The sequence below is a fragment of the Hyposmocoma kahamanoa genome, unplaced genomic scaffold, assembly GCF_003589595.1.
Source record: "Hyposmocoma kahamanoa isolate Upper Pololo Valley unplaced genomic scaffold, ASM358959v1 170, whole genome shotgun sequence".
Taxonomy (NCBI): domain Eukaryota; kingdom Metazoa; phylum Arthropoda; class Insecta; order Lepidoptera; family Cosmopterigidae; genus Hyposmocoma; species Hyposmocoma kahamanoa.
Genome location: NW_020653614.1, coordinates 318199 through 341859, shown reverse-complemented (window position 1 = coordinate 341859; position 23661 = coordinate 318199). Strand labels below are relative to the sequence as shown.

At 37.1% G+C, this 23661-nt stretch overlaps 1 protein-coding gene across 2 annotated transcripts in view; it reads left to right on the top strand.

Moving 5' to 3' along the window:
• Positions 1 to 23661, top strand: part of LOC113225728 — a 48111-nt gene that overhangs the window by 1807 nt on the left and 22643 nt on the right. For both annotated transcript variants that reach the window (XR_003310041.1, XM_026458130.1), the window contains exons 2-8: positions 68 to 197; positions 3018 to 3061; positions 7839 to 7922; positions 8286 to 8369; positions 12762 to 12884; positions 19463 to 19564; positions 21861 to 21944. Coding sequence is in view for 1 of the 2 variants with exons in the window: in XM_026458130.1 (XP_026313915.1) it covers positions 68 to 197; positions 3018 to 3061; positions 7839 to 7922; positions 8286 to 8369; positions 12762 to 12884; positions 19463 to 19564; positions 21861 to 21944 (651 nt within the window). In the remaining variant the exon portion in view is untranslated. The remainder of the gene's footprint in view (positions 1 to 67; positions 198 to 3017; positions 3062 to 7838; positions 7923 to 8285; positions 8370 to 12761; positions 12885 to 19462; positions 19565 to 21860; positions 21945 to 23661) is intronic.

The window sequence follows — 23661 nt, the reverse complement described above, 5'->3', positions numbered from 1 at the left end:
TACATAGACATAAAAATGCCTCGTAGCATATTTAAAAAAGTTTCTATAAATATATTAAACTATTCAGCTGGAGTGACGTCCGACGCAGATGAAGGCACCACCAGAAAGTACTTCGCAAACAGCGCTCCCGATTCTCAAAATGTGACACTGTCCCAGTTCAGAGCTGTGCTCTTTTTGGTAGCACAGAGCCAGAAAATGTACGTATAATAGGTACTATTCCTTACTTTTCAGCTTGTACACATTTACCAGTCATCAATATCTTTTAATCAATATGTTATGTTCATAATAATCGACGTTTGTAAACTGTCATTTTATAGCAATTTCTTTTAAAGTTTTCGCGTCAAGTGCATTGCCGGGTCATAGATTATGATTTTGTCAAACAGAATGAACATATCGAACAGTAGGTAAAAAGTAAACACATTGTTACAAAGGTAATAATTTTATTAAGAAAAAAAACATAGTTTGAAATTTGTACCTTTTATGTAGAGCAAATAATATAGATCAAGAAAAGAAAAATATAGAGTAGGTAATTAATGACTTCACTGCCTACAATGTTCGTATTTGTACTTATAATCTATGACCAGATCCTCATCGCACTCGTTACTTAAATAATTTGTTATGTCAGCTGTTATTAAGAGCTCTCATGCCAAAAAAGTTTTGACGTTGGCTCCGCCCAAATTTGTGAAACAAATATATGCCTGAAGTTCGCGTGACATGCGACAGGAGATGTTGAATTTTGCGCATTGAAAGTACCGAATTCGTTTTAGCGGAATAACCCTAAAGGGATTAAAAAAAATCAGAAGTGACAGTTGTCGATTATGCATAAATATAATTAATTATCTAATTTTTGTCCTAATAACCTGTAGCATTTCGAGGATAAAACAAAAAAATGTGAAAATTAGAGGTCATTTCGTGATTTTTATCTATCGAGGAAACTTTATTGTTTTATGTTTCTGATTAATGTCTATGCTTGAATATATCGTGTAGTTACTCATACAGTATTTTATTTTTAACTTTAAAGTAGATATACCCCTCTAAAATCAAATCGAAGATTAGGATTTTTTCCTCTGCTCCCTCTTAATAAATATAACGTTTATTCTAATAAGAATAAAAATAAGTAAAAAACAGCAATAATGTTTTTTTGCTAACTAAATTAACATTTTTGCTAACTTACGCGTGGTATGTGATTCCTTGTGTTTTATTTACTTTAACATGGTAATTAGTACATTTATACACCTATCTATACATATATACACACGGTGGTTTTTTTTAACTTGAATAAAATGACTTACTTCACTGGCTCAGCAATCCAAAGTGGATCTTGGCCTCTGACACTAAGATGCTCTGCTCTTCTCTCTTCTATGTCGCTTGTTGTCAATCGGCCATTTGAATTTAACACAGGTCTTTGTGGACTTGGTCGATCCAGCGATATCAAGGACGTCCAACCGACCTTCTCCCAGTTAGTTGCCCTAGATATGCTCTCTTGATTTCATGATCTTCACCCAAGCTCTCGGCATAGCCAAGCCATCGAAGTCGGGCTGATTTGGTCTCTCCCATGATGTTAGTCTCGTTTACCAGATCCTCAATCTCTAGATTTTTCCTTATCCGCCAGGCTAAATCTTCTTCCCTAGTTGGTCCCAGAATCTTCCTAAAGATTTTCCTCCCCACCACTAATAGCTTGTTCTCCTTCTTCAACGTCAGCGTCTAGGCTTCGCATCATGACTTGTCTAATAGACCCGAATCTTAGTTCTCCTACTATAATAATTAGTGCCGTGAGGGCCTCGTGCTGGCTGTCATGGCGTAGAGGGGGTCTCCCGGGTGGCGGTTTTTTTGTGAAGAAGATTTTGCAGTCGGCCGCTGATGGCCTTGACTGCGCAACCGGTAATAAGGGAGCGAGCTGAAGGCTCGTAAACCGTAAAATAAACTAAAAATTAAACTTAAAACCAAGTGGGCATGGACCTTGGCTCTGGGCACTACTGAGAACTTTCGCTAGAAGGGCGTGCTGTCGGCGAGAATCTACTAGTGTACGAGCTGAAATGAGGGGCTCTACGATCACGCCGGCGAGGATAGTTGGTGCGTGTGGTGATGGACTGATTTGCGATCTGGTTAGCCTTCAAAGTGGCGAGACTGATAGGGTGATCAGTCATTTAGGACTTCCCTTAGGCCGACGGGTCCTACGTACACGGTAAAGGTGTTCCCTGAGGGAAGGCATAGTTGGATCCCAGGTGGTGGATGGGAAAGCAGTCGGTAACAGCCTAGCTACCCTATCCGATAAAGTATTTTCTTTTATATATGACTGGCAGATGACTCCATTCCACCTGATGTAAAATGGAGTCCAAACGTGAAGGAATCTAGTGCAGTGTTGATACCATCACTGCCCTAGCCACATCCACATGCCTACAAGATGCCTCTTCACGCCTCATTTGAAGGACCCCAGACAGAGGGAATACGTGCCCGGGAAGGGAGTTCCATTTGTCAACTGTGCGACAGAGGAATGTGCCACCAAACACTACAAGGTTTGTAAAACGGTGACTGCGGGGGCCAGCACGCGTGCTTCGGATCAGGAAAGGGGAGGACGGGATAACGTTGAACAGTTCTTCAGAGAACTTGCCATGGTACATCCTATAAAAGGTGCTAAGTGATGCAACGTCTCTACTCTAATTGAACCTCTACTTTGATTGAGACCTCGTCATCGCCAATGACTTGTGAGGCGCGACGCTGCAAACTGTCTAAGGCATCGAGAAGGACTATGGACTCGCTGCTGACTAGTGACGGGTGTGGCCAGCTAGTATTTCTGGGGTTGTGCGGCGGGTTAACAACCCTCACACGTAAAAAATACATTGTTAATAGACTGACACGAGAATAAAATGACGCAGTTTTACAAATGTCAGGTTTCTTATCAAGGATTTTATTTTAACGTTTAGAATGCATATTTCTCGACCAGAGGTTAATTCACTAATACTTTAAATAGCTAGTTCACAAACCAATAGCACAGTAACCATTAACATTTGTTACAGAAACGAGCAGATCATAGAAGATCGTCTGAAATCAAAGGTCTCAAGTAAGATATTTGTTGCTTTTTGAAGCTTATTAAGTAGGCCTGACTAAAGCTGCCCATCTGTTTGATATTTTGTCAAACAAGCTCGAAAATGTTTGCAAAAAACCAACCCACAAAAAAAGAACACACATAAACAACTATAAATTACACCCAAACTCACGAGAGAAATAAGTGTACGCCACACAATAGTTATTTGTTATGCTAAGGCTGCAAAGTTGTTATTTGACGCGAGGGCTTGTATTGAAACCGGAGCAAGCGATGACTTCTAAGATTGAACCATGAGCCAAGCGAGTGGCCTGAGCGTAGTGAGGATTTCAAGCCACGAGACGCAAAACAACTTTGCTGCCGAGCGAAACACACAACTGTTCACCTCACTATAGCGAAGACATTTTTGTAGATGAAAGAAAAACAGTTGAACTATAACAAATCAGTTTTAATAAACAAAATTAGTTATCTTTGTCAATTTAATATCAACAGTAATAAGAATAAAATATAATACCAACGGATTTATATTACATAAATAATTTACGGCAAATCGCGTAGTTGAACGTATCATTATGTTTTTTTTTTCATCGAAAGAAAAAGTTAGGTGCACCACAGTCCATCGTCAAGTTTTAGACCTTTTCCACGTGCAGTTTTCTAATGAGAAAGAAAGTCTTTCCGAGTTAATTAAGACAAAATATTTCTCCCGGACCTCCGCGTGGCAGTCCAGCATGATAACCGTTCGGTCATGGAGGCTATGTAAATTCATTTCTGCCCGCTTCTCAAAATGTACTGGATGTAATGAAACTTCAGTGATCGCTAAGTGTGGAGATCCCAGTTTCGCTTTCCGATAGGACCAATTTGGAAAATAAACTTTAGCCATAACCACATTAGTTACTTGGATTCAAACCAGGGAATTCCAAGTCATCAAAACAATGGAATTCTCTCCAGGACATTACCCAGAACACCCAGGCTAGAACAATTTAGACGAGTTTATTATCCAAATTAGTCCTACTGGGAATCGGAACCGGGACCTCCTCATTTAGCGCCCACAGGACAGACCGTTGGGCCACCTAGGTCATCATTAAACAATCTGGGTGTACTAGGTTCCGGAGAGAATTCTATTTCTCTAGATTTATAGCATAGGGATTGTCCTAGTTTGAGACCAGGTCACAAGTCAGTTCATTATAAATGGCCTGTATTTTAATGATCTTTTTAAGTTTGCAAAAGCAGCAGGTAAAAAATCTAAACGGTCATCTTTTTTAATGATTGATTCTCTTTCGCTGAGACATAAAATATATTAAATCGATGGATATTTCAATCTGTACGGAGCTACGCAAAAAATGTTTGATTTGTATAAATTAAGTTTGATAGTTTTATGTTGGGCTTCAAAACTAAGACAAATGAGCGTTAAAAATTAAATTTAGATTCTTGTTTCTAAAACTACGCAAATGTTGATTATATTTATGTACCAAATATTTGTAACATAATTTGACCTAAAAACATGTTCGGAAAATTCCTACGCAGCCGGAGGGACCGAGAGATGTCTAGCTCTCCGGGGTAGTGCCGGAGATGTCAAGTAGCAGTGTCCTGCGACAATGTCCGGACATTGCTACCGACTTAAAGGGTAGAGCAATCGCGAGTCGCGAGTACTCGAACTCGAACCAACGATTCACCAAGTTTGACACGATCGCCCGGCCGACCCACAATGTGTTATGTTACTTTAGTTGCAGACATCCCCGTTTTATGTTCGATTTCAATAGGTTGAATCCTAATAAACTGTACTAAGAAACACCCGTATAGATATCTACTTTTATTATGGAAAGATCACTGAACTTCAGGAAAAATGTTTTTGCCTGTATTTCCCGAAATATGTAAAATTTCCATTAGCAAGAAATACAAATTGACTGTCTATTTAAACTTTATTAAATGTGAAAATCGTAAGTCCTTAAGCCCACAAAAAAAAGGGAGAAAATAATATTTTGTTAATTTTAAAAATATATTTATATAAAATTAACCATACTAAATTAGCATTTTTTTACCTTCAAAATATACTACATTAATGTATCTATCGAATAAAGAAAAAGTAAACGTTTATCTCGAAAGATCTTGGATCCGCTTTTCTAAGGTTTTTTTAGATTTCTATGGAAATAGGGTTGTCACAAACTGTATAATTTTTACACAACTACGTGGATCAATGGAGGGTCATGTGTTAAAACAACAACAATAATAATATATTTATTTCGAATATGAATAGACTTGTATGTGGTAGTAGATACAAAGACGTGAACTTATTTTAGTGTTTGTAAATATAAAATTTTATTCATACATGTAGGAGCTTTGGTAGCCCACAACAATTCAAATTCCTTTATGTGGTTCAGATAACATAGCCCATGAATTAATTATTAATTACATTAATTGAATTTTTAATTTACATTACTTACATTTAAAATCAGGTGAAATAAATTAAATTGAAGTAATTATGTCAAACATAATTTAAAACAATGTACGTTACATAGATTGGCATATCTTGTTAATATTCACGTATGTGCATTACGTCGTGTGAATAAAGATAAATTATTCTGGCAAATGCTGAAAGCTCATTCATTTTCCTCATTATCGGATTGCAGAATGATTTCGTATGTTGCTGGCGTGATATCAGCAGCTTCAATACTAATGTCTTCTGTTGGGTAATGATGGTAACGAACATTTTCCGTGATCACTCTTAGAAGGCGAAGAATTTACCAGGTATAGGTAGAGTTTTTTATGTTTGTGTACTACGTGCCAAGAGGATAAATAAGGATCAGGCGATCCCAGTGCACGGTAAAACAACTCTGTGATGGTCGTTTTCCAATCCAGCTTTCGTGTAAGGTGCTCTCGATAATAACGTCAAAACTTGTTCCTTGATTCACCGGCTTGTTCCGATAACATACCTATTGGTAATGTGCTACACTCAATGAATATAAAACATTGCACTTTGCAGACAGGATAAATATTCAGTGACAACCCTAACCCAAAATTTAAAATTCAATATTTCTGATCTCTTGTGTTTGTCGCATCTGGATTTTTTTATGGTAGTATTTATTACTGTAATTAACAAATCCGCGTTAAAAAAACGTGCTAATATGTAGAAATTCTTCAGAAAAAAAATAACGAAGTCATAAAAAAAAATTGATTGTGGTCTAGGAAAGCTTGATATTTTTTTGGATTTATTGGTGCCTTTAGTAGTTTTCTATCATAACATGAAACATTTAAAGAAAAATCATTTACGGGAAAGGAAAAAATTCGGTTTTTATGGATTTTTCTCAATTTTCTAACTTTCTCTAGCCTGGAGAATTTTATTAGGAACTTTCTTTCAATATTATGTTTCTAAAAAACACATAAAACGAGGATGTCCGCAACTAAGGTAAAATAACTCACTGCACGACCGCGGCTCGAGCGTGCTCCGAAGATCGCCGAATCAACCGACAAAGTGCACCTTGTTGCATATTGCCGAGTGAGAACGAGTAGCCGATGCGCTGTGTGAATAAAGTATTCGGGTCGGTGGGGCGGCTACCCACAGAACAACAAATAAAGTAGAAGTGGTTAGTAGGTCTATAGGTCTCGAAAGACCTATCCATAGATCATACACTATATTTGAGACCTATCTGAGCCTAGTCCGCCATTTTCGCTTTGTATGGTATGGTTGTGTCATTCTTTCGTGCAAATTCTCTAACATCCTGGAAAAATGCCTTATTGTGCTGTTTTGGAGCACAAAAATGATGGCAACACCAAAAATATTACCCGTGGTGGTATTTCATATCATCGGAAGTCTTATTTTTATAAATTTTCAATTTTACAAGAAACGAAAGTAAAGCTTATACCCTTTCAATATAGTCGCTTCTTTTTTGGAGAACTAAATTAATAACTCAAATTCGTCGTCGTTCAGCAAATGACCACTAGATGGCAGTACATTGTTTGAAATTTCAATATAATATGAAAACGTCGTAACTTGCAATAATAGGTATTGATGGTATTGAACTTTGAACGATACGCCAACAGGATAAAGTTTAAATTATATTAACGATCCAGAATTTGTTATTTCTTTTTAAATTTGAAACTACGACCAATCAATATCAAGATTTTGTAGTGTTTCTAATTACGAATGTGTGAATTTTGGCGAAACGGTTCTCATAGTAATCGAGGGTTAAGCCAAGATTGTTTTTTCTTCCGTGCGGCTATCGAACTGATCTATCTAGCTTGACTTCATAAAATAATATAAGACGAACTGTTTCACAAGGACAATTGTTCTAAGTTTTTTCGAATTGCAGCTTGAAAAGAGTTTTAATCGATTACTATATCGTCAAAAAAAAACTATAAAAAAGAAAACTACCGTTTAAAACATTGACTTACAAATAAATGGACGACGGGTCTAATACAAAAACCACGAAAAAAATGTCCCAAGTCAACCTATTTAAACGTAGTGACATGTAAAGGAATATGAAAAAGCTAAAACGTTGAATTTAAATTGTAATGTCATCGCAGTACTGTCTAATTTTGCTTGCTTCGCTGTCAGTCGAACAAACGAAGACTAAAGCGTGAATGACGCTCTGTATACGATTTTAACGCCCTATAAGTTCGGACACTTTTTAGCGCGGACCCGACGTCCATATAATTGTATGTCAATGGTTTAAAATGTATTTTTTAACAAGGTTTCCATTTGTTTACGTTTTGGACATCTGATTATGATTCATCGTACAATGGTGGAGTATTTTCACAAAAAATATAACAGTATATTTCTATATAAATTACTCCATAGGTACTCTACATATTCCAAAGTGGCAGTCAGATAGGGAGAGGGAAGCTGCTGCTGAGAGGTACTTTCACAATTTATCTGAAACTGGTAAGTAAACTGATGACTAAGTTGACTGTAATTTTTGATAGCGTCCGAATGCAACCGACGACGACCGTACGGCCGCGTCGACACTCAAACGATTTATCATAATATTCTTGCCTCCTAAAACGCTAAACACCGAATGTGTAGGCCCAAGAAAGCGTGCCCTCAGTTTTGTATGATGTCCATGCTGCACTGTAGCATTGATTTAACCATCTGAGTCACGACGAGTCGTAGAAATTGTCCTATGTGTTTTTGTTATAGATCTTTGTAAGTTTGCATCCGTTTGTATTCACAATAACAACAAAAGTAGTGAAGTTATTGCACAAAAAATCTCAATAAATACAAGTTGTTTAATCTTTAACTTTCCAGGTAAAATCATAGACGTTATGTATGAAAAACTTTCGGGTGACGGCAAAACCAATGTGGACGGCATTGTTCAATTTCTGAAGGATTGTAAGTATTAAAAATAATTAGACCATCTACACGCACATATGGGCAACATGCGGCCCGCGAGCCGCATCCGGCCCGCTGTAAGATATAATCCGGCCCGCGAGACATTTTGAAAAAAAAAAACTCAATGAAAAAATATTAAACTAGGTACTTACACTCACAGCGACAGTGAAGCCCCAAACATCTAATCCTTTGATGTTTGCCGCCTCACTCTTTGATAATCGCCGTCACTCGGCTTACTCGATCAAAGTCTTTGATGTTTGCCGCCCGACGCCTCACGGGCGGCAAACATCAAAGACTTATTGCTTCTCAATTATTCTAAAACTAGTTTATTCCAGAATATTCCTTCATTTTGCCTATATAAGCGGGTGTATGGCCCGAACATTTGTGCAGTTCTATTCGAGCTACCGAGGTGATAACTTCGACAAGCGATATTCTAGCGAACTGTTTGAGCCGTGAACTTTGTGTGCATCTTGAGTGGTTGTGTACTAACTATAGTTTGTATTGTTATTAAGTTTAAAGAACGAAAAGTTAACAAAAATGATGTCTGGTGGAAAAAAACGAAAAGTAGATACTGAGGGACGCCAGTTTCAAGAAAAATGGACTGAAGAATTCTTTTTTATTTTACACAATGGTAAGCCTATTTGTTTGCTGTGTAATGAATCCATTTCAGTAATGAAAGCATTCAATATAAAGAGGCATTACTTAACTAAGCATACTGCGCTACACTCACTGACAGGAGAATTAAGAACAGACAAAATCCAGAAGCTTACAGCAAATTTGGAGAAACCAACAAATGTTTCATTCATCATTTCAGAAGAAGTAGAGTTGTGCGATTTCTACAAAAAATACCTAGAAGAAGACAATTTTCCGCAGCTGAAAATTCGCAAGAAGATTGATTTGTGCTTTTGGCAGTACTTATAAATGCGAACAGTTCTTTTCGATGATGAAAATTAATTAATCAACACATCGTACAAGACTGACTGACGATAATTTTGAACTTTCTCTCTCTCATTCTTTACGTGTTTGTATCAGTGGAATTAATCCAAATATCGATGGATTAGTTTCCCAAATTCAAGCTCAAGTGTCTCATTGATTGACTTTCGTAGTTTGTAGCAATTGCAAATTTATCGATTTACCGATATGATGTTGTACCATTTTTTTAAAATTCATTTTTTAAATAAATTGTACTAGTACTAGAATAACATTGTGATATTATTTTATGTCTGACATCTATTGACACTAATTACTTTAAAATGCACTAAGCACTTTTAAACGCGGCCCGCGAACCTATTTGCATACTAAAGTTTGGCCCTCAACATGTTAAAGGTTGCCCATACCTGATCTACAGTAACGTCCCATTATTGTTTGAAATTGTAACTAAGACAGTTTTCATATTTTTAAACGACTTTAAAAAAGGAAGATAACATTTGGAAACGGGAATAAACGCGTTTACATACGAATAGATATTTTTCACACCTACCTAGTTTCCCGACGTTTCGGCCAGGTTGCTCTGGCTGTGGTCACGGGTTGACTGGTGATGCGATTTACATCTCCATATCGGCGGTGGAATCTTCAACCACCCGCATAACATTTTTTAAACTACTACTTTCCGCCACCCCCAATGCTAACGGTGTCCCTATTCTGGTCCGCAGTCGATCGCGAATATTGAGTTTTTGCAAACACCGGATTCCATGCTGCGCATGCTGCATTTGCATGCTGATAATTTGAAACCGTCCCCCGATTGAAATTATTATGTTTTTGGATTTCAATAATTTCACGTACAACTCTTGAATAAAAGTGGGGAGAATCTGCGTACGATGAAACTCAATCCAGTGATTTGTACCCTTTTCCAGTAAATGTTCTGCAATAGCTGACTTGTTACATTGTCAATTTTTTACAGCTATGTATGCTAATTCTTTGATACCGCAACTGCAATCAATTTTTTAGAGGCTGGTGTTTGAAGTGGTAAGACATCTTTCGGAGTACCCACCATGTTGCCGACTTTTATGCCCGGAGTCTATGTTGTCGGTATGGAGAATTGACGTAAAACGTGACCTATCTTACCTAGCGTTTATTCTTGTTTCCAAATATTAGGTACAATGCAACGCGAAAGTTTAAAAGATTATAAATTAACATTCACATTAGCGTCACAACACATTTATGAAAATGTAATTTATGTTAAGAGAAAAAGTAATTTCCTTATGAAAAATAGTGACAGACATAAAATTTATACGAGGAATAAAAATAAACTAGCTGTTCTTGATAGCTGTCTTTACAAAGTCACATTTAAAGTAATAGTGAAACAAAAACTTTATACTAAAGGTTATATAACTTCTGCGTACTTGGATGACGAAAATCCGTGGTAGTAACCCGTTTAGCTCATGATGGTATTCTCGATCCCTGTTGTTTGAAAGCAAAAAAAATATATTGTAAATGTTGAATGTGTACAAATGCTATTTACAAAGAGCAACCTCTAGAGTTTCTTGCTCATTCTTCTCAGGGTATCATCTGCCTTACGAATGAGCGGTAGAGTTTAACCAATATGACGATTTCAAGTGTAATAATGCTTAAAGATTATTTTGAAGAAGTTCTTAATTTTTATTGGAAAGAGGGTACAGTCAGTACTCAGTATTGGTCCCATTTAAATTTGAAGGAAACATTCCACCTCTAAGGGTGGCAAACTAAGGGACGGATACGGTTTCGCGCACTTTCCGGTAACCGATCGCATTAAAACTTGACAAATAGATGTAATTCTACGAACTTTTGAGAACAGTTTTTTTTTAAAGTTGCCCGTGTCTTTAAATGGACTTCGCATTCAGGTAGGTCGCTGCAGAGACATGGCGTACCTATCTATGGGGATCCAGTAAAACTGCGGATGTACACTGATTACTATGTGGTGTGAAAACACAATTCCTAAAAACTTTCTCTATTGAAAAGAAAACACAAACTTACCTCGAAATTTTAAAAGAAAACCTCTGAATTCAATAGATACTTTACATATACCAATGATTTTTTGAATATCAAAATATCAATTGAACTAAATAGTACACGTATACTATACGGTATACATTTTTCCAATGGCATTAATATCGTTGGTAAAAAAAATCGGAAATACAGCCAGTATTCGACACTCGCGGTATTATACAGAGTGATAAAAAAATCACTGACAATTTTTTTTCCTGTGCATAAGATTCAGTAATAGAACACATTAGTGAAATAAAACAAAAAAACCCTATTCTTTTGATGTTAATATTTCGCAATAATTTCTAACGCGTGGCTACCTCAAAATAGTAAATAAAATTGATGAAGCGGCGCCGAGTTGTCTAGACGCCTAGGAGCTAGCACTTCGCACCGCGCGACGACAGACCTGCGCTAACGCATCGCGCGTTAGTTTAATACTTTGTTGTCTGTCAAATACAAGAATTCGCTCACTGACTCCGCCCACTGCCCCACACCGTTCTTGTTGCTATAGCAACGGCGTCAGCTAATCATCGAGTGTCAATATTGTTCACAATTTTTCGGAAACTTTAAGACGACATAACTTACTTATTTGTTAAGTATTTGAAATAAAAACCGAACATATATTTTTTATTTCCATCATACATATATGTATGCTCATTTAACTCTTAACTTACGTAAGCTAATTGGCCGTCCATAAGAACCGGAAATAGGTCCGTCTCGGATCCGCAACTTCCGCAAAGGAAGAATTAAATTGGTCAGTGGTTTTTTTATCGCCCTGTATAGTTCTGCCGCTCGACCGAAGCGAAATTTGGATTCAATTGACAATCGCCAAGACACGTCTCTCCCCCCGCGACCCTCCTCCTCGCGCATCCGCGCGGTCCCGCTGGCCAAACGAGCCCTGCGCGGAACGCCCTCCTCCTCGGGCCAGCCTACCACCATCGGCCGGCCCCATGGGTTCCTCTTAGCTTCACCGTGGGATGAAATCGACCACGGCTACTAGAGCCCCCCCGCCACGACAAGGCGGGAACCCCTTCGGGGGGGTTTTCTTTTAAACCTAACTTAACCTGACCTAACTGAACTTAATCGTGTCTTTGCGATAAACACCCAAAATATCCTGAAAGAATAACGGTTTCGTTATAATTCGATTTTCGGTGTAATGAACATTCGAACAAACGTTATTTCGGAAAAAGAATTCAAGTTTGTGATAGGTTACCCACTACCAGCGTCGAATGCCGAAAACCAATACAAAGATTTATAACAAAAACACATAGAAGAATTTCGAAGACTCGGTAACTGGACCCATGCCTCAGATGTTTGGGGCAATGCTACGGTGCAGCATGGATATGGGTTCATGTCCGACAGGGTCGACGACAATTTTTCTGCGTTCGATCTTTGTATTCATAATCATCAAGTGTCTTTTTTTCTGAACAGCAACCATAATGGACGTTCTTCGCATAAAGGAGGATCAAGTGAGGCTGCTGTTGTCCGGTGTGAAAGGCAAGGTGGACCGCAATCAGTTCAAGGATCTCATGTTTAATTTAGGGCGATCGAATGGTACTAATATTTCTCGTTAGTTTTAATCTTAGCCCTTAAACGCAATGTCGTGATAGACTAATTTCTTTTTTTCGAAATCATTCAAAGCTCAACGATAGATGGCGCCACGGCAAACAAAGATCTGCAACAAACACAGAAAAATTTGTAAGGTCTACTGGTTCGTTGCGTGGCTTAATTGGCTGAAAAGCGTCGATGACCTTGAGCGATCGATCGTGGCATTTGAATGTGTGTGAAGTGAATTAGCTAGCTAGCGCGACATAGGTCCATCCAGCAACGCGTTTCAGCTATCACTGCCGACAGTGTTGCCAGGTCAAATCTGAAACAATCGGAAGATATTGCACAGAAAAAACAGTAAATTGAGGAAAAAAACAGTAGATGCTGAACTTACGGTGTTTGAAACAGTTTTAATCGATTTTCTTCAAACATTGTCACATAATGTTTTTGATGTTACAATGTTGGTATCTGACAATAACAATTGTATTTGGATAATAATACCATAGATGTTACTTCCCCGCATTTTCTAGACCTGTGATTGACAAATAATAAAAAAATAAATGATTGAATAAATAAAAAAAACATCATTCAGTGGAGTGCACAAAGTACCTATTTTATTATATAATTAGCTAGAAAAAGGATTCGAAATTAAAAAAAAAGAGAACATCTAACAAAATTTTAACGAACTTTTATTAAATTTACAAATTATTGTTTTCTTAAGCCTAAAGGAACGAAGTATCTTTTAGTACAAGATGTCTTACCGTGCTTACGCAATTGCTCACAACCCTTTATCAAATCAAATCACATAAGAATCAAAATAGTAACAAGTAACAAAATACATAAGAAAATCGTTAACAAATGGCTCACGTCACCGATGATATCCGAGCGGGCGCCGACAGGTGAATGCCTCGCTCTGGACCCGTTCTGCTTTTATATCGTGGTGAAGGACGGTGCACAGCCGAGAGGGGTGTACAGCTTACAATATTATAATTTTATAAGAACAGTTTATAACATTTTTTATTTAATGTGCTATACAGTCATTCCGAAAACATAAAGTACGACGTCGGAAACGGAAAAGACGATTCACAAAATCTAAAACGCTGTCAATAATTGTTACAAAAAGTGAAAAATCTGAAAATTCCTAAAAAACAGTAGATTTTTGCTAAAAAACAATAGAACGGTAGATGTCGTCCAAAAACAGTAGATCTACTGAAAAAACAGTAGACCTGGCAACACTGCTGCCGACCTTTGTATGCGTAAAAGAGAAGAAACTACCAATGGTTTGCGCGCGTCTCAAAAAAAGGGTTTATTTCCAAAATTAGGTTCAAAATGGAAAAAATGTAACAACCACAGTTTTCATTGTTGAGTTATACCTTATTCGTCAAAATTTTATGAAATTTTTTTTTAATTTACTTAGTATATTACGGATATATTTGCGTTGGAACCGTATAATAAGTGGTGATTTTGAAATTTTTTTTGTCTACTTAATATTGTAAAATCGTGTTTTGGAGACAACAGCATTTTAGATAATATGATGGAGAATAATACACATTTTTTCCACTGCCACAAGTTAAACAGATCTTCCTAAAAACGCTTTAAAAAGAAGCATAATTAACGGTATTCAGCATTGACTTACAAATAAGTGGACGACGGATCTAATACAAAAACCACGAAAAAAATGTCCCAAGTCAACCTATTTAAACGTAGTGACATGTAAAGGAATATGAAAAAGCTAAAACGTTGAATTTAAATTGTAATGTCATCGCAGTACTGTCTAATTTTGCTTGCTTCGCTGTCAGTCGAACAAACGAAGACTAAAGCGTCAATGAACTCTGTATACGATTTTAACGCCCTATAAGTTCGGACACTTTTTAGCGCGGACCCGACGTCTATATAATTGTAAGTCAATGGTATTCAGCGTCTTAATTGGCTGAGCATATGACACGGATTGCCTCTGACTCGCCGGCCGGATCGAATGAATTTTTTATTTTTTCGGTCTTTGTTATAATAATTATGCAAAGATTTTTAATTTTAAGCAATTTATTTAAGTAGCTGTAGAGATCCTTGTGAAAAACTTCGTCCACGGAAGTACTGCCACCTATTTCTGCCCCAAGCAGTAATGTCAGCATTACTGTGTTCCGATTTTGAAGGGTAAGGGTGCTGGTGAAATTACCGGTTAAATTAGTGGCACTGCGCCCCAGATTTTTACTATTTAAAGGTCAGATTTGCACTGCAACTGTAATGGACAGGCGTGTAACTAACCATCAGGCACACGATTTGTTCGTCCTGTCACTTGATATAATAAAATTAAATTAAATTTAAAAACAATTTATGTAACCTACATACACGAATTACAGAATTAGTGTTGTAATATCTATTGCAGTCCAAGCGACTTGCTTGGACCCGTCGTCTATGTAATGGCGGTACTTCACATGGCCATTTGTATTTGGTATAAATGGAAAACAATCACTGGTGATAGCATGTGTGAAAAAGTATTTGCTTGGATTTGATATGATCCAACAAATACAGCAAACACCAAACTCGCGTTACCGCGCGCTGGTCGATTTCTCGACGCACATCAAAGGAACCAAAAAGGCAAATTCGGAAACAAACTGTCCACACTATGATCATATTAATTATTTTAACTCCTTATTTGGCTTCATGTGTCGACGGCATCGAGTATATAATCAAAAATAGAGACGAAATAAGGGCCACTTAGAAAACTGATATAGTACAGCGCTAACAACTGACATGTGTGTACGTCTCAGTATATTCCAAAATATTCTATATTTGTTGTAATAAATATCTGTGACAATGGGGGGCTGTTCCATTCGGTGGTTTGGGAAAAACAGCAAAACATCTAATTACAAAACAAACGGAATTACATTCCGATGAATAATTAAATATGTATTTTTTAAATTTACGTCCATTACAGCAAAGCTCAAGTTAAACTGGTTGATTTGAAGTGAATTTTTGCCACCTTACCCATTTCTGCCGCCAAGCAGTAATGTCAGCATTACTGTGTTCCGGTTTTGAATGGTAAGGGTGCTGGTGAAATTATAGGCACATGGGACTTGTCAATTTATGTCTCAGGGTGACGGGCGCAGTGGTAGTGTCCCTAAGATTTGCTATTTAAAGCTCCGTGTGGCACTGCAACGGTTATAGACAGGCGTGTAACTTACTATCAGGCGCACGACTCGTTTCTCCCGTTACTTGATGTTATAAGAAAAAAACTGACGACACCCGACATTTCGAATTCGGGTTGGCCAATCGGAGCGCAGTTGTCGACGTAATGGTTTAGTAGAATAGTTTTTAAACAAAGTGAATGACATTTTTGTCTCTATTTCTGGTTATATACTCGATGGTAGGTAACATTTGTCAGGGTTTGTATGTTTGTCTGTACGTTAAATATTTTTCCAAATACATCAAATTATTGGTAGCTAATTAATTACTATCTCGTAGTTTTCCTGTAACCCGAAGGTTGCCTGAAAGAGATTGCTATATAGCAAAAAGGCCACCTGTTGTACCTGTCTTTTAATTTGTTAAATTTAAATTTTTTTACTTAAATTCTTTTATTTGTCCCAGTGTGCAAAAGTAACGCACAATAATAACGCACACACTCAACATAGCCCCGCACTAGGGATACCCTGTGTCGCGGGTACCATGGACACACACATAGACAACCACAAATTACACCCAAACTCACGAGAGAAATAAATGTAGGCCATACAAATATTTCTCCCGGCCCGGGAATCGAACCTGGGGCCTCTGCGTGGCAGTCGTAACCGTTCGGCCATGGAGGCAGTTATTTGTTACGCAAGGCTGCAAAGTTTGACACGAGTGCTTGTATTGAAACGTGAGCACGCGATGACTTCTAAGATTGATGAGCCTAGCGAGTGGTTCAAAATTAGAATCCTGAGCGTAGTGAGAATTTCAAGGTATGAGACGCAAAACAACTTTACTGCCGAGCGAAACACACAATTTTTCACCTCACCTAGATGAAAGAAAAACTGGTTGAACTATAACAAATCAGTTTTAATAAACAAAATTAGTGTGCCCTGTTCTGCATAAATGAGTTAACCCACAAAATGACAGTTTCGAGATATTGCGCATTCAAGATTTTTGGCAACTATTTGTCATTACTCATTTAATTAATGAAGTTTACAGGACAATTATATATGAAAAATTTGTAATGAAGTAAGCGTTACGATCGGTTTATAATTTTTTTAAGTTAACAAATTTATGATTAGTAATTAAATGAAATTCGATATATCAACAAAATTATTACTTTAAGTGTCAAGTGTGGTTAACACATTTTTGCTAAATACGGAAAAGTACGTATAAAGTGTCACTTAATCCTTGCAAACACTGAGACATCACATTTTCATTGTGATCATGAAACCAAGTAACAGTAGTTGTATTTTTGTCAGTAGTCAACGTGTTTTGCTTTCAATAATCAATATCCCTTTTTCTTTGATCAGTAACAATCAGGGGTGCTCAAAAGGAACCTCCCAGCATGACGTAACATTCGTTACTTTTACGAGATTTGATCGAGACATGTGCTTCGAGGGTCTACCTCTTCCCACGTTTAAATTTACTAGCATCCATCCTTTCTACTTGATCATATAATCTTTCACTACACGACGCTCAATTATTACTTTTTCGTAGTGGCGCGGCTGCAGGGCCACAGTGGCGCACTGTAGCGGTTCTATAATCGCTTAATTTGAAAACGCACTAACAGAGCACATACTACTCAAAGCTCTTATACTAATAGCATTAACCAAATTTCACGCTTCTTCTGTCACATCCAATGAACCCGCACTTTCTTGACACGTTCTGGCTACCCATAAGAGCTCCATTTACCTGATTTCGACTATTACTTTCCATTAAAAATCATCACACTAACCATCTCTTACTAATACAGCCGCGGGCGTAGTGCTGGTGATCTTCTTGTGTATCTCACGCACCAATGAGCAGCTGCCATCGAGATCAAGGGGGAAGCAATGGCCGTGAGCTAAGGCTTTTGCTAGGAGCTAATAGACATCGCTAAGGCTTTTGATCGGGTCTGGCACAAGGCACTTCTATCGAAGCTACTATCTTACGGGCTTACAAAAGGGCTGTGCACTTGGATCGCCAGCTTCCTGTCTGAGCACAGCTTAAGAGTAGCTGTGGACGGATTGTGCTCGGACACCATGCTCATTAACGCCGTCGTTCCGCAAGGATCTGTGTTTTCGCCAACCTTGTTCATTCTACATATCAATGATATGTTATTAACTAGTAACATTCATTGCTATACGGATGACAGTACCAGTGATGCCTATTGTACAGGTCGCACAAATATATACCAGCAAGTGGAACAAAATAGATTGCAACTTGTGTACAAAATCGAGACTTCTTTGGGGCAGGTCTTACAATGGGGCCGACAGAATCTTGTCAAATTTGGGGGTTAAATTGGGGCAAAAAAATACCCATTTGTAATAGCGTCTAAGTTCCAGAACACCTTTACCCTTTTCTCCTTACCACCTCTAAGATTATTGGGATACTTGGACTCGACATCACGAACGAAATCCAGTTCCGGGGTCATTTGGAGGGCAAAGCCAAACAGGGTTACCAAAAAGCTCGCAGTGCTCAATAGAGCGAAGCAGTATTTCTCACCAGGTCACCGACTTTTGTTGTATAAAACACAAGTAAGGGCCCCACATGGAGTATTGCTCGCATCTTTTGGCAGGAGCTCCCAAATACCATTTGATTTGACTCACTTGATTCCATCCAACTCGCAGACGTTACGGAGCCCCTTAGCCTATGGAGAGACGCTGGCTCTCTGTGCATGTTATACTTACTGTCTTTAGAAAAGAACATTAAACTTTATATTACAAGGTATAAGACTGCATTCATAACTCATTTAAAGATTTTCTGTGGGTTAACACATTTATGCAGAACACGGCCCAGTTTTCGTTGTCAATTTAATGTCAACAATAATAAGAATAAAATATACCAACGGACTTATATTACACAAATAAGTAATGTACGACATATCGCATAGTTGAACGTGTCACAGTTTTTTTTCCATCGAAAGAAAAAGTTAGGTGCACCACAGTCCATCATCAAGTTCGAATTCAAAACTTTTTCACGCTAGGGTGGAAAAAACGCTTTTGCCCGCAAATTTCTAACGAGAAAGAATTTCCGAGCTAGTTACGTGAGAAAATTTCTCCCGGTCCGTCGGCAGTCTAGCATGGTAACCGTTCAGCCAACCAGGCAGTTCAGTAAATCCATTTCTGCCCGCTGCTCACAATGTACTGGGTTGTAACGAAACTTCAGCCATAACCACATTAGTTATTTGGTTTTAAACCAGGGAATTCCAAGTGCTATGAGCCATAAGAACAACGGAATTCTCTCCAGGGCATTACCCAGAATACTCAGGCTAGAACAATTTAGACAAGTTTATTATTATCGGAAAGCGAAACTTGGATCTCCACATTTAGTTATCACTGAAGTTTTGTTACTATCTAGTACATTTTGAGCTATGTAGCGCGTCGCTATAACACGTAGACAGGTTGATGATAATTGTTGCTTTGTATTTACAGTTCCGTCGCATCGTTTATCTTTCAATGAAACCGGCACCAATACATTGTCCCGGGAACAAGACGGAATTCAAAAATGCTATTTTACTGTGCTTTGCAAAATAGGTAATTTTATACGGATCGTATTAAATGGTATCAATATTGAAGCCCGACATCAAAAACTTATCCCGGCCATTCTCACATTCGGTGTTCTCAGCCTAATTACCGTAGCCATTGTTTTTTTTCGCTTCATATTGGGTATAACATTGAAATATGAACAACTTTAAGCTTAACTATCAATATGTCTGAATGGCATTAGACAAAGAATATTTTATGGAATCGGTAATTAGATGTAATTACCGTAGACGTGGATACGGTAATTAGAAAGTTAAAACTATTATTTCATTTTATTATTATTATTGTTATTATTATTATTAGATAAATAATATTTGATGTTTGTTTGCGATTTGTGTGTGTGATCGACAACGTAGAGCTGCCATGGGCGGGTCGAGCTGAAAATCAGGGCTGAAATCACTACAAAGTGATTTCAGCATTTCCCTGAGCTCGTGTCCGTCACACACATATTTTAATTTATTTTTTTTATTTTACATTAATTTTTTTTTTAATAATTCATTAATTCAGTAAATTGCGTAATTATACATTGTTTATCCTCATTTCTGTAAATTATTATTATTATTATTATTTATAAAGTTTTTTTTAATTTTTAGGTTTAAATGGTTTAAAACATTTTAAAAAAAACGACTATTTCTGACACAGCTGAATTATTATTTGTTTATTTTGTTACAGTTGGTTTCTTTCTACTAAGTATTTGGTTAGTGGTAATGATTAAAACTTGTAGATTTATCACAGCTGTTACAAGAACAGTATAATAATTTACATTTTATTTATTTCTGCCGATAAAAAGCCTTAAAAATTAAAAAGAAAATGTATTTTCAATCGGTGCAATTCATTGCAAAAAGTGAATAAAATTTTAAATCAAAGATCTAAAGATCTAATTACTGTTTCCATAAATGTTCGTGTCATAATAACTTAAAAACTTTTTTTTTATTTTTTTTTCATACCATTTAGAGATATTGATAGTTAAGCTTAAAGTTGTTCATATTTCAATGTTACTGGGTATATTAAGCGAGAAAAAGCAATGGCTACGGTAATTAGGCTGAGGACACCGAAACGGCTACGGTAATTAGGCTGAGAACACCAAATGTGAGAAAGGCCGATCCGCTTTCGCTGTATTCGTTATCGTGGTCTCCTCAACGATAACTTTAACGCATATCGTCGTGTATAGTACAAATCCGCGTATGTAGTATTGGTAAAAAAACGCGTATCTGTACTAAACCAAAACTACGCAGGAGAGGGATTTAACGTTATTACTTTGTTCTTTTAATGGCTACATCTTCAATTTTTGCACATTAAGCATTAATTTATATTGTCTACGGATTGATAATAATAGATTCTCGTAAATCACGCTAATTTGGTTGCCACGACATTTATGCGAATTTGATTTGGATACAAAACTACCGGAATGAAGACTCATAATCAAATGCTAGTTACGCGTAATTGCACTATCTCCGACGATATGGAAGTCATCGCCAAAACGAATCATATCGAGCCATGACCGCCTATTTATCTTTAGTTACATTTTTACCTAAACAGCGTTATTGCAAATGATATTTTAAACTATAAGCGCGTTACACGTGTGCACTAAGTTAGTTTCGAATCCGTTCACAAAAATTGCATGTACGTCATGTACGTCAGTCGTACATTACATGGGTATTATAATAATTATAAAAAAATTGGGTGGCGTGGCCACAGAGCATGGCGTTCATTTGAACCTTTGACCTTTAGGCAATTTTCAAGTTTAAGGATAAATGAGAATATAATAACTAAAATAGGGCTCCAGTTGAAAACCAAAATTTAGCAGGTTCTCTGTAATACAGAAAAATTCGTGAGGTCCGCTGGTTTGTTCCGTGGCTTAGTTGGTATAGCGTCTGCCACGGTATGCTAGAAGACGTCGGTTCGAATCCGGCCGGATCGAAGAAATTCATTCTGAGTGTTCGATCTTTGTATTAATAATTATGTACAAAGTTAGATATTTTATTCTTAAATCATTTGTCTTGTACTTTAGCCTGTTTTCAGGATTTTATATAATCGAATAAAGTACATTGTTTTGAGTAACAAATCACGTTCTTCAAACCATTCGATCCAGCGAAAAAGTTTCTCCCCCTCTCGTCCGGTGACTCATCTTGAGTCTAGATAGTACTGAATTTCACTGGATCTAATCTATTTTTATTGAAAGCTGCATGAGCATCCAAGATCCACAGATCTGCATTGATTGTGGACAACTCTGAAGACGAATTTTCTTGTAATCTGGTATATCTGTTTAACATTTTCACAATTTCAGCGAATATTATCGATGGCAAGTGTGAAAAATTGGTACAAGATGGAAAAGCGGGTTGTACCGAGATAATACATTTTCTACAAGACAGTGAGTTATTCAACATGACATTTTTTGTACTTGATTTTTTTTATTTTTTGAGTCACGCCATCTTTAAGCGCCCAATTACAAGAGGCGAAAGTTTTCTCGCGGCGACCGCCCAGTTACCACGCCTTCATGTACATTCTCTACATTCTATTTACTAGGCAACAAAATTTAAATTCATCTGAATAATACAACCGCGTAGACCAAATTCAAACCACGCTCGCCTGCGTGCCCGGGACGCTCATTTAAGTTAAAACGTAGAAGCTACACAAATAGAGCATATTTTGCCATGACTCGTTCACTACTTATTCACTACGTTGACTTCCCTGAGAAGAACGTACGTTGACTTCCCTGAGAAGAACGAGCAAGAAATTTTTGGGATTGTTCTATTCTAATAAACTTAAATGCTATGGAATACATTTCGCATCAAATTTGTGTGGAATCTAGAGCCATCTCGTCTAAACGTCAAACGTCGTTAAACTTAGGAAATGATAATTTTAATATATACACTCCGGTTAAATTTAACTTCACTCCTTGTTTTCATATTGCAACCCTGCCAACGAACATTTTGTTTCTCAGAAACGTCTCGCAACGTTTGTAAACAAAGAAACCGTCAAACTAGTTATTGCGATTTGTTCGTAGATAGTTTAGTAAATCGTTTCTCTGATAATAAACAAAACAACGCGTAATAATAGATGATCAAACGAACTTCTTGAAGTGAAGTTCGATCACTATTATTTGAGTCGCTTCATTCGAAGATATAATATTTAACCAGGTAGTTTCCTTAACTTGCTTGTTTTTAGAGAAAAAAGAAATGTTTTGACGTTGACACTCCCTACCAGGCGTCAATCGCCATTTTCTATCCTCATTCCTTGTAGAGTGGGAAGCAAAACTTATTTGGGAGTTTCAGAATCTTCACTTCTGATATGACGATGTCAAGGGAGGGTGTTGATTATATCTTCGAATGAAGCGACTCACATAATAGTGAACGAACTTCAACTTCAAGAAGTTCGTTTGATGATCTATTATATTTCGTCGCTTCATTCTCGATATAATATTTAACCAGGTAGAGTTTTAGAGTATTCAGTTTTGCTTCTAGTTGATTTTATGTAAATTAAAAACTATTTATTTATTTATTTATATTTTGCAGGGCACAAACAGCTTATATTACAATAAAATAGAGACTTAATTAAATAATTTGAAGCAAAGCAGTTCCCTACTGATAAAAATACAATAATATTTGATGCATTGATAACAGTAAGACAATATAACATTAACAATATAAATATAACATAACACACACACACACATACTCTTCACACTATACAAATAATGTATCACCACTCAAACCCGCCAACTCACTGTATTCATAAAAATGAATTAGTTAAATGTTTCCTAACACACGCACAGCTAGTGTTAAATAAGTCAAAATCGTAAATGGCAGAAAGTTTGTTAAAGTTTTTGCTCGCACGCCATATAAACGAATTGCGTTTGTAATTTTGTAAAGCTACAGGCAAATAAATAATTGATTCATTGCGTAAATGTTTAGTCGGGACCTTTAAGTAAATTTCAGATAGAAGCTCGGGGCAATCAATTATGTTGGTGGTAATTTTAATAAGATAGTTTATATCTGCTATTTCACGTCTTAATTCAAGGGGAAGTAAATGGTGTTTTTTAAGTGTCTAAATAGTTCGAAGAGTGATATGGCTGATTAGTTTTAAAA